The sequence below is a fragment of the Pangasianodon hypophthalmus genome, chromosome 21, assembly GCF_027358585.1.
Source record: "Pangasianodon hypophthalmus isolate fPanHyp1 chromosome 21, fPanHyp1.pri, whole genome shotgun sequence".
Classification (NCBI taxonomy): Eukaryota; Metazoa; Chordata; class Actinopteri; order Siluriformes; family Pangasiidae; genus Pangasianodon; species Pangasianodon hypophthalmus.
This window is the reverse complement of record NC_069730.1, coordinates 20,648,339-20,660,838: the sequence shown is the minus strand read 5'-3', so window position 1 is coordinate 20,660,838 and position 12,500 is coordinate 20,648,339. Positions and strand designations below refer to the sequence as shown.

The 12,500-nt window shown below is 37.4% G+C and overlaps 2 protein-coding genes across 3 annotated transcripts in view; both read left to right on the top strand.

Moving 5' to 3' along the window:
• Window positions 1-2,649, top strand: part of agfg1b (ArfGAP with FG repeats 1b) — an 8,863-nt gene extending 6,214 nt beyond the window's left edge. For both annotated transcript variants that reach the window (XM_053227746.1, XM_053227745.1), the window contains exons 10-11: window positions 408-481; window positions 1,373-2,649. In XM_053227746.1, the coding sequence (XP_053083721.1) occupies window positions 408-481; window positions 1,373-1,432 (134 nt within the window). In that variant the 3' untranslated portion in view covers window positions 1,433-2,649. The remainder of the gene's footprint in view (window positions 1-407; window positions 482-1,372) is intronic.
• Window positions 2,650-3,782: 1,133 nt separating this feature from the next.
• fbxo36b (F-box protein 36b) lies at window positions 3,783-8,407 on the top strand. Its single transcript, XM_026946339.3, has 4 exons — window positions 3,783-3,960; window positions 4,880-4,988; window positions 5,866-6,038; window positions 7,689-8,407. Exons 1-4 carry the CDS (start codon window positions 3,865-3,867, stop codon window positions 7,890-7,892), a joined length of 582 nt encoding a protein of 193 aa, XP_026802140.1. The 5' UTR covers window positions 3,783-3,864; the 3' UTR covers window positions 7,893-8,407.
• The last annotated feature ends 4,093 nt before the right edge of the window (window positions 8,408-12,500 follow it).

The following is a 12,500-nucleotide window of genomic DNA, read 5'->3' as shown; positions in this document are numbered from 1 at the left end:
CCTCTCACTCCTCTCACTCCTCCTCACTCCTCACCTCTCACTCCTCACCTCTCACTCCTCACCTCTCACTCCTCCTCACCTCTCACTCCTCTCACTCCTCCTCACCTCTCACTCCTCTCACTCCTCTCACTCCTCTCCTTCTCCTCACCTCTCACTCCTCACCTCTCACTCCTCTCACTCCTCTCACTCCTCTCCTTCTCCTCACCTCCTCACTCCTCACCTCTCACTCCTCCTCACCTCTCACTCCTCTCCTTCTCCTTTTCTTCTCCTCACCCCTCACTGCTCTCACTCCTCACCTCTCCTCTCCTCACTCCACTCCACTCCTCACCTCTTACTCCTTCTCCTCCTCTCACTCCTCACCTTTCCTCCTCTTCTCACTCGGCTCCTCTTCTCTTCTCACTCCTCAGGTGGGTTTCCTGTTTACGGTCAGAAACCTCCGATGAGTTACGGTCAGCCCGCCGTCTCCAACAACCCCTTTATGGTGAGCGTTTACACTCGTTTATTTTGTGTGTGATTAAATCTCAGTGAGTCCAGTCTGGAATTCTCCACCTGATACGGTCTCCATGGCAACAGGCAAAGCGACGGCGTCACCATTTCATACAGTTGCAACACTTTCTTTTTTTATTATAAACAAATTTGAAAGTTACGCGTCTCAGTCTCTTAAAAAAAATTGCTAGAAAATTTAAAAAATAATAATAAAATTAACACATTTCTGAAGACAATATCATCCTCAGCACAACTGCCCTTTTTTGTTTTATCATTTATTTATTTTAATTAATTTATTTATTGTGTTAGTTGATTAGTTAGTTAAATAATTGTATTTTATTAAGTATTATTAAATATTTACTTAATTTTATTGTTTATGTTGTTGCTTTCTGTTTTACATTTTTTTTGTTTAAATGATAATTTATTGGAATTGTATTTAAAATAAATTATACTTGTTTATTTATTTATTTATTACAGAGCGTCGTAACAGTCTCTGTTTTATATGCAAAAGTCCCTTCAGTGTAAAACCTATTGAATATTTATTCATTTAAATTTGATAAATTTATTTATTTACCTATTTTTTTTAGTGGGTACAGGTTGGGCTTTTTTGGCTTGCTTTTTTAAATTATTTTTTATTTTATTATACACGTCTCTCTCTCTCACACACACACACACACACACACTGTTCATGTTCTCTAATCCACTTGAGTAATTTCTGCTCCTATGGTGACAGTTTCCACTGATGGACAGGACAGAGGGGTGCCAATACTTTGTGTAGAGGAACAGATGGACTACAGAGTGATCTGTGTGGATAAAATGGAGATGTAACATCTGATGAAACACAACATTAATAACATCTTTCTCTCTCTCTCTCTCTCTCTCTCAGGGTGGAGCTCCAGCAGGTCCGTATCCCACCGGTGGATCGTCCACTAATCCGTTTCTGTAAAACACAGAGCTACGACACACACACACACACACACACACACACACACACACACACACACACACACACACACACACACACACTCACACTCTCTCTCACACACACACACAAACACAAACACAACCACTTTATATTCACTGCACTGACACTTCTAGAGAAAGAGGCGTGTTCTGTGTTCCAGCGCTGTTTTCAGCGCATCCTCGTCCTGATAAAGTGACAGAAGTCCGTTTTAAAGTCCGTTCGAGATGGCGGTGGAATGTAGGGAAAGTGGACGAGGGTGGATTGAGAGCGGAGTTGGAACACAGCCGTGCAGAAGAGACGCAGCAGACGGTCTTCCTACAATCCCCGCTCAGCTCCCGTCACGCTCCACATCCGCAGTCCATCCTATTTATGGCTTTCACTCAATAATTAATAATAATGTCTTAGGCCTAGCAGTCGTGCTTCTCGCTATTTGTAATCCTTTTAAAACAGCGTTATTTATGATTTAAAAAAATAAACGAAGTGTTGAATCAGAAGCAACAGTTCGGCCAAAAAAATAAACATTCCACATTGTTCCTTTGTTCCTGCGAAAGTTTTTCGGGTTTTGCGTTGAAGCTACAACTCTAACCTGTAATGAAAGCTAGCAGTTTCGCATCTTTCGGCTCTGTTGATGTGTTTTCTGACTCTGTATGCCACGCAGCTATCTATAAACATGAACAAAGAGTGAAATCAGAGAGAGAGAAAAAACACCAATGACATCAAAAATCACTTTCTTCCTCAGATTCAGGAAGGGGGTGTGGCTTAAAGTCAAAAGGCGGAGCTTGTGCATTAGATGTGATTCAGATGGTGATAATTGTTTTGATTTGTGTATTGAATATAAATAATAAAATAATAAGATAAATAAATAATCCCAAAGTCTTGTAGCTCCAGTGGAAGAAGGGACAGTGTGGAGTTTATCTTTGGCCGAAGTGCTGCTTGATGAAGGACGTGTTTCAGGGGGAAAAAATCCCACGATGCTTCTGAAAGGTGTTTAATCCACTGATTGGGGAAGAAGGTTTATAATTACTAGAAGCTCAGCACAAAGCAGACGGAGAGAAAAAGAACCGGAGGTGACGGAGCACAGAGACAGAGTTTGGAGCTGCAGGAGCTTCCTGTGTGATCTGTACTCAGGTTCCTCCTGTGACGTGTGTAAATAAATATAAATACATGTATAATTATTATATTAAAGATTTTTAACTACTGTTGAATGTGTTCTGGACTTTTTTTTTTCCCCAGTAATGGAGATATTTATTAAAGAGCCGCAGATGTTTTTGTAGCTTGATTTTACTATGTAGAAGTTTAAACACATCCTGATACAGACTGGACTGTTTTAATGATCTTAAAGATGCTTTGATATGAAAAAAATATCTGAAATCTCTGTTTATAAGATGAATATGAATAGTGAAGTTGTAGAAAATGTGAACCAAAGCCAATAGAGACGATGTTTGGGCCCCAAAAAGTGACAGAAAAACAGCAGATGGGTTTCTGACAAACGCTTCCTTAAATATTTAATGAAGAAATGAAAAGTGAAGATGATGATGATTTAGCAAGGAGCCCTTTTTGTTCTGTATCTTTTCCTCTTCGTCTTTTTTATTTATCTTATTCATGATTTTCTATCCAATTTTATTTGTGTAGCGCTTTTAACAAAGAACATTGTCACAAAGCAGCTTTACAGAAATATATAAAATCAGTTTTATATATATATAATGCCATTCTTATTCTAATTTTATAACAGTTGCACTCAAATATTTGTTGCTTTATTACTGTAACATGTTCCAGATTCTTTGTAAATAATAATAATAATAATAATAACAACAACAATAATAATAATAATAATAATCATCATCATCATCATCATGATTTTTTTCTTTGTTCGGAGCTAAACATCTCCAAATCTTCTAGATGAACCAGATTCATTAAATTTTGCATGTTCATTCCAATCCCTAACTAGAAGCTTGGAATTATGTTAGATTTTATATTAAAAAAAAAAAATAATTTTTATTTAATAAATAATAATTATAATAATTTTATAACAGCCTGTGGTGTTTTCTGTTTTATACAATAAAGGAATGATATTCAAACAAACCACACACAACAAAATAAATTTTAATTCTAATTCTAACAATATCAGAAGAGAGCGGCTTTTTTCTTTGATTAAGTATGCAAATTTATGCATAATTAGAGAGAACCCTCATTTGCATAAATACATGTGCAGTTTAAAAAAAAAAAAAAGAAAGAAAGAAGGAAAGAATATCCTCAGTCAGGTGCAGAAGATTCATTTTGCTCTCTGTTGTGCTTTTTGTTGTGATCTTTGCTCAGCTTCAGTGTCCTGCCTTCCTTCCTTCAGCATCTCGGGTGAAACCGGTGAACCTGGCAACCCGCGTGCCCCGGGCGGTTGCCATGGTGACGGCGGGAACATGGCGCAGCTGCTGGGAGAGACGCTGTTTGAGATCAGCGCTCAGGGACCTGCTCCGATTAAAGACTACTTCTGCCTGCAGGTCACTCAGACTGAGGTGAGTGTGAGGAGTTTAGCGGAAGGAAGAAGATTTTCATCACTTTATTTATTCAGAGTTTATTAAACACCGAGGCACAAGAGGCGCGTGCTAACTACTTCCGCTTTCCGGGTGTGTTTTTCTTCCCCCTCAATAATTAAATCTCATTAATTAAGTCTTAAACTTAATGATCTTCATGAACTGTTTCACCTTTCTCTAATTTCTAACACTATTTTAGAGTGCTCTCTCACAATATAAACCTTTAAAACTAATATTTATTTATTACTGTATATTAACTTTTTTTTTTAAACTGCAAAATATTTCCATCATGTTACACTGTTCTAAGTGTTAATGATATCATCAGTGTTAATGTTAATGTTAATGTTAATGAACTGTTGTTTTTTTTATCCCACACTGCTGCTGAGTTCTGGATTGTGATTGGTCAGATGAGGAGGCGTTGATTAGTTTTCTAGAACAGCAGCTCTGGCAGCAGTGCAGCTGCAAATCACAGGTTTCTATTAATTAATGCGCTCGTTCTAATACGTTCCACATAAACGGATTCAAAATGTGTGGAATCGCTGATATTTTTCGAGGAGATGTTTATTTATGTAACATTTATGGAAGGAGTCTCCAGTGTCAGCGCTTTGAAACAGTCAGAAGCTGTAACTTTAAGTTTTCCGACGTCTTCAGGACAGACTAAGTTGTTTCACAGATGTTCCACACAACATTAAATGTAACTATAAATGGATAAAATATGAGTGTCATTTAAAACAATTGTAATGGATAGTAAAATTGCTGCAGTATAAGGAGAATAAAACACTTAGGGATGTGCCGATGTGCTGATACAGGAAATGAATCATGACTTCAGGATGCTCCGCTTCATCGCTCAGTGTTTCACTGTAACAGTATCTCAGTGTGTTTAATCATTTCTTCATTTCAGGTGATCTGGCGATGGTGGAAGATTTCTTTACGCCCGGATTCCCGCAACACGAGACCCGGAGAAGTGAGAGAGTCACACAGCGAGTATCTGGACGACAGCCGGCTGCAGAGTAACGACACTAACATTAACACAAACACTAACACTAACACAAACACTAACACTAACACTAACATTAACACTAACATTAACATTAACACTAACACTAACACAAACACTAACGCTAACACTAACACTAACACTAACACAAACACAAACACTAACACTAACACAAACACTAACACTAACACTAACATTAACACTAACATTAACATTAACACTAACACAAACACTAACGCTAACACTAACACTAACATTAACACTAACACAAACACAAACACTAACACTAACACTAACATTAACACTAACATTAACATTAACACTAACACTAACACAAACGCTAACGCTAACACTAACACTAACACTAACACAAACACAAACACTAACACAAACACTAACACTAACACAAACACTAACACAAACACAACCACTAACACAAACACAACCACTAACACTAACACTAACACAAACACAAACACAAACACTAACATTAACACTAACACAAACACAACCACTAACACAAACACAACCACTAACGCAAACGCAAACGCAAACGCAAACGCTAACGCAAACGCTAACGCAAACGCTAACGCTAACACAAACACAAACACAAACACAAACACAAACACTAACACTAACACTAACACTAACACTAACACAAACACTAACACTAACACTAACACAAACACAAACACTAACACTAACACTAACACTTCATCTAAATAAAGCCGATTAATTACTCTTACAGGAAATTATTTTCACCGTCATTAACAAAAAGTTTCAAAAAAAGCCACTGGAAGTGAACGAGATGATGTGAAATGATTGAGATGATGTGAAGGCATGTTTAATAAGCCTGTTGCTGTGTGTGTGTGTGTGTGTGTGTGTGTCAGGTCAGGTGTTGATGGTGTTTGGTCCTCGTGTGCTGCAGTACTCTAAGTGTTTGTGTCAGGGTCAGTTTGATTATCTCCAGCGTCTGCCGGATTCTTTACTCCTCCACATCACGGCACATTTAGAGCTGGAGGACGTGACGCGGCTCGCACACACCTGTCACAGGTTTAAACAGGTGAGTCACTCAGATTTATCCGTGTGTGAAAGGTGATGTGTAGCTCTTTCAAATAATCACTCGCTCAAAATTAGTACATTATTTATTCTCTGGTGCAGAGCTGCACAAAATATTACCGCTACTGTGATGAATTATGGCACAGTTCACCTTTCAGAGACATCGCAGGCGTCGTTAGTATTTTTATAACAATTACATCCTCTGATTGGAACGACACGATTAAATTTTAATATCTTTTATTCAATCGTTAAAATTTTAAAATATTACACCTTTATTCCTCAATCAGAGAACATCCAGGAACTCATCCAGTGAAGAGAATTATCGGAGATTTCTCTAAATTTATCCATAATCAGTCCTTAAGGAGACACATGTCCTTATTTATTGTCTTCCAAATGGGACGGACGTTATCTCAGGAGCACAACTGATCTCTAAAGCAGCAAAGCAGCAGGCGATTGCTCAATTTCTACATGACGTGTGCGACGTGGAACTGCAATTTCAGCGACACGTGACATTTCAGTCACGATTTTCTCAATTCTATGCAAATTATCCATTCAGCTACAAGAGCATTAGTGAGGTCAGGCGCTGATGTTGGGATGTCGAGGAGGTCTGGGGTTCAGTCGGTGTTCCAGTTCATCCCAAAGGTGTTCAGTGGGGTTGAGGTCAGGGCTCTGTGCAGGACACTCGAGTTCTTCCACTCCAACCTTCACACACCATGTCTTCATGGAGCTCGCTTTGTGCACAGGGGCATTGTCATGCTGGAACAGGTTTGAGCCTCTTAGTTCCAGTGAAGGGAAACTGTAAAGCTACAGCACACAGAGACGTTCTATACATCTGTGTGTTTGGGGAAGAAAAACACATGAGTGTGATGGTCAGGGGTGCACATACTTTTGGCCTTGTAGTGTAGATTCAATATGTATAGAGACATTACAAAGTAAAATAAAACTTGGAAGGAAGTAGCAGAGATCGTAGCAAGTCCAGTTCGCTCGCTTTGTTAATGTAATCAGAGAACAAAGAGAATTAGTGCATCATTTAATTTGTGTTTAATTAATAAGCTTTATATATAGTACTGTGCAAAAGTCTTGGCACCCTGTTTTTTTTTTGTTTTAGTACAAACTTTGTTATAGATGTTTATTTTCTGACTTCTACATTATTGATTCAGTACAAAAACATTTTAGATTCCAAACATTAGTTTTCCAGCACAAAATGAAATGTTACAGAAAAATGTTTGTATGTCAGTAAAGAAAGCAGCAGATTCCATAAGAGACACTTTTCAGATAAAAACATAATGAAGGCTGCTGGGTTTCGCTGCAGAAATAAGAAGCGAGTCGACAGTCAAAGTCTCCAGAAGAACTGTGGCTGCTTCTGCAAGATGCTCAGTAACACTTCCAGCTCATTTCCTCATAAAACTGCACACACTGCACCTCAGATACTGCTTTATTTATTTAAAGTGAAGGATCGTCACATTAAATACTGACTTTGTTTCATTTATTACTGTTTACTGCTCTTTATAGGATTTTTAACGTAGAAACATTAAATTTCATTATTTTTGAAGACATCTTTGCTCTACAGCATTTCTTTACATGTGCCTAAGACTTTTTCACAGTACTGTATATATATATTATTGGTATTAATGTGTGTGTGTGTGTGTGTTAGCTCTATAGCTCGGAGCAGTTTTGGGAGCAGACTGTACGCCTGCACTGCGACACAGTGACCCCGGGGATGGAGGATTTGGCCCGAGACGTGGGATGGAGGCGTGTTTTCTTCACCAACAAACTCCAGCTCCAAAAGCAGATCCGCCGCCGCAGAGCAGGAAACAAACTCACACACGCGGGAGATTTTCCTCAGCAACGCGTCTGAACGATAACCCGAGACGGAGCAGGAACAAATTCACATACGATACGAAACAACACGCAACGTCACGGAGCCCACGCTGTACCGGACAATTTATACACTTTATATTTGTGTTAAAAGTTAAAGACTAGTTAATTACTAATTAAATCAATCTGATTTGCTAGACACTGGAATGTTTCTTTTATTTTTTTTATTATTTTATTCAAGAACATAAAATTTTTATTGTTATTAATCATTATAAAGGATCATTTTCAAATAAAATCAAATAAGGTACAGTTGTAGCTTTATTAATTGTAACATGTACAGAAAATCATACCATAAAATCAGTTTTATTTTTATTTTATTTTGCTCATACTTTTTATCTGCACAAATTTCTATTTTTAATTCATTTTTGAGTAATTTTATATCACAGTTAAGTACAGCTCTAATGCATAACGACACACTTTTTATCTGTACAGTTGAGTGCAAAAGTTTTCACACCCTCACGCTGAAACAATAAAATCAACATGATATTAAATTCATTATTATTTATTACACTTAATTATGCAGATAAATAATTTCTAAATATTTCTGAATGTGATTAATTCCACTTATTGGATTTTTTTCACATTCACTACTGCTTGATTTGGATATTTATTTATTTCTCTGCTCATTTTTTTTCCTGATCTTTGGTTGTGTGTGTGTGTGTGTATGTGTGTGTGTGTATGTGTGTGTGTGTGTGTGTGTTTCTGCTTGCCGGTTGTCGCCGTTACTCCCAGTTAAACACTCTGATGTATTTTTATCCCCTGCTCTGGCTCTGTGAATGGTCGATGTTTCAGGTTTAGAGAGGTGTGAGAGCTGTTTTTCCTAATTCACACTGACCCTTAACTCAACTGCTGGAGTGTTTGAGGCTCTTCGAACATTTTAAAGCTTAAAAAACGACTTTAAAAGTGAACATGTGGTGTATTTTGAGTCATTAAACACTTTACGAAGGCATAAATTCAAATGCAGTGGGGGTTTGGGGGGTGTAAACTTTTGTGAATGATCATTAAGAGAGACTGGATTGTTTGTAACAAGATTTTAATCATGAAAATTATTAAATGGACATAAAATTCTGTTTTGTAGATTTAGAAATTAGAGCCTGTAGCTTGTAGCTTGTCTCTTGGGCGTGTACCTCCTGCTACAGTAGTCTATTGTGGGCGTGGCCTGTGCAGCTTTTTTTTTTATATCCAATGAGAAATGAAAAGGAGTAGCTATATATCTCTTCTACAGCTAACTAGCTGAACACGAATATTAAATAACGCACTAATCAGTGAGAAGGTTGGTCATGTGATTTATATGGTACATGCTCGGCATCGTACTAGCGTCGTTCACAAAGCAGATTAGCAAAGCGAGCTATCTGTGCTAGCCACGTACGCTCACCAGAGTCACCAACAAGCGAGCAATAAAGCGACCAATGATCATTTATTTTCTATGTACGGGCAGGACACTTTTCTCAACTCTTTGCAAATTAGGCACGCGTGGTGAAGCGACGATTCGAAACGATTGGCATGAACGATTCCTCGGATCAGTCCTGTGGCGCTTGGGGTCAAAAGTGTCAGTTCGCTGCTCACACCTTTAGCTCCTACCTGCAATTACTTTCCACAGAAAAATATCATATACAACGTCTCATTAAACGTGTACAGAGACACGAGAGAGAGAAATAAAGCTGGGAAGGAAGTAGCAGAGATCGTTAGTGAGATATCGATATATAGATACTGATTTATAGGACAGAGTACGATAAAAAAAACTACGTTTTTCTTCCATTTTTGTGCAACAAACAGTTAAAGGGAACTAATCTCAGGAATAGAGAGAAAATAGAGAGAGGAAGTGACTCTGAAAGAAAGAAAGAAAGAAAGAAAGAAAGAAAGAAAGAAAGAATGAAAGAAGAGTGACACAGAGAGAGAGCATGTGTAAAAAAAGAATTATACAATTATACAAAGGAATCATAAATAATTCTTGCTGCTGTGAGACAGAGCTCAGGAGAGAGAGAGAGAGAGAGAGGGAGAGAGAGAGAAAGAGAGAGAGAGAGAAAGAGAGAGAGAGAGAGAGGGAGTCACTCGTTCGCTCGTTAAGAGAAATCCCAGTGAGAAACAAAACGCTCTCACTTACACCTCTGTATGAAAAGAGTTTATTTTTAAAGATCTCACACAGCGCTGGGAACATTTATTTTAAAAATGTTATTAATAATGCAATGAAGTAAAGTTAATAACGGTGTAATGTAAAATTAATAACTGTAAAGTTAATAATAGTGTTCATAAAGGTGTAAAGTTATTAATGTTGTAAAGTTAATAACGTTAATATTCGTGTAAAGTAAAATTAATAACTGTGTAAAGTTATTAATGTTGTAAAGTTAATAACGTTAATATTCGTGTAAAGTAAAATTAATAACTGTGTAAAGTTATTAATGTTGTAAAGATAATAATGGTGTACAGTAAAGTTGATAACGGAAATAAAGTTGATAACAGTGTAAAGTTGATGACGGTGTAAAGTTAATAACGGTGTAAAGTTGATGACGGTGTAAAGTTGATAACAGTGTAAAGTTGATGACGGTGTAAAGTTGATAACGGTGTAAAGTTAATAATGGTGTAAAGTTGATGACGGTGTAAAGTTGATAACAGTGTAAAGTTGATGACGGTGTAAAGTTAATAACGGTGTAAAGTTAATAATGGTGTAAAGTTGATGACGGTGTAAAGTTGATAACAGTGTAAAGTTGATGACGGTGTAAAGTTAATAACGGTGTAAAGTTAATAATGGTGTAAAGTTGATGACGGTGTAAAGTTGATAACGGTGTAAAGTTAATAACGGTGTAAAGTTAATAATGGTGTAAAGTTGATGACGGTGTAAAGTTGATAACGGTGTAAAGTTGATGACGGTGTAAAGTTAATAATGGTGTAAAGTTGATAACGGTGTAGGGAACTCGGATTTCCCTCGTCATGACGCTGACGCTCTCGTACTCGCATTTACTCACTGATTAATAAAACTATCACACAAATCAATATAAAATAATACACAGACTATAAAATCTTAGATCAGAAAATATCTACACACTCTCTATCAATTGTGTTTTCCAAAATTATTGGCACCCTTCGTTAAAAAAAGTGCAAAAATTATTGTTCATACTATTTCAAATTTTCCACTGAGAGACAATTCTTTAATTCTTTAATTCTTTGATTAAACATTTGTGGGAAAATGATTGATATCTTAAAAAGCTAGATAGATAGATAGATAGATAGATAGATAAATAGCTATATTAAAGTAAGAATATTAAATTTTAAATTCAATTGCCGTACTTTAAAATAAATACCATTTAATAACAATTTAATAACATTTTGTAAAACATCTTGATTAATTAATTAAATAAAAATTATTAATTAAATTAATTAGTGCCTTGGTTTGATTTATTAATAGATTATTAGTAAAATAATTGATATATTGGTTGATTGATTTTTTATTGACTGATCAGTTAATGAGCTGTTTAGTTTATTAATTAATTAACATATTAAATATTCAAATCAATTGTCACACTTTAAAAAATATTACCTTTTAAACTGGCCTCAGCACCCCGAGTCTCTCACCTCAACACTGCTCACAGTGTAAAATTTCTTTGTCATCCATCTCCAAAGTGCTTCAAAGGTAAAAGAGAGATGGTTTGTGGTCAAACGTCAGGTTTGATGTTTAAAAAAACAAAATCAAAAGTCTGGAACAGGTAGAAATTTTGCCAGAAAAAAAAAGGGACTGAATGCAAATTATTTTTGTAGGTTATGGGGTGAGTGGGTTTGATTCAAAAGACTAAAAAAAAAGGTCAGGCTGCCTTTTCTTTCACCGCCAATTAAACAGACATGAGAGGGGAGGAGAGCAGAAACGAGGGAGAGAGAGAGACTGAGAGAGAGAGAGACAGAGAGAGAGACTGAGAGAGAAAGAGATACTGAGAGAGACTTAGAGAGAGAGAGATACTGAGAGAGACTGGGAGAAAGAGAGAGAGAGCAGTGTGAGAGAAAGAGAAGGAGAAAGAGAGAGACAGAGACAGAGAGAGAGATACTGAGAGAAAGAGAGAGAGACAGAGAGAGAGAGAGAGCAGTGTGAGAGAAAGAGATGGAGAAAGAGAGAGACAGAGACAGAGAGAGAGCAGTGTGAGAGAAAGAGATGGAGAAAGAGAGAGACAGAGACAGAGAGAGAGAGAGAGACTGAGAGAAAGAGAGAGAGAGACTGAGAGGGAGAGGGAGAGGGAGAGAGAGAGAGAGAGAGAGTCTGAGAGAAAGAGGGAGAGGGAGAGAGAGAGACTGAGAGAGAGAGAGAGAGAGAGGGAGAGAGAGAGAGAGAGAGAGAGAGACTGAGAGGGAGAGGGAGAGAGAGAGAGAGAGAGAGAGAGACTGAGAGAAAGAGAGAGAGACTGAGAGGGAGAGGGAGAGAGAGAGAGAGGGAGAGAGAGAGAGAGAGAGACTGAGAGAAAGAGGGAGAGAGAGAGAGACTGAGAGAAAGAGAGAGAGAGGGAGAGAGAGAGAGACTGAGAGAGAGAGGGAGAGAGAGAGAGGGAGAGAGAGAGAGAGAGAGAGAGGTGAAAAGCACTCAGTTGAAGTTGAGCTGCAGATGTAG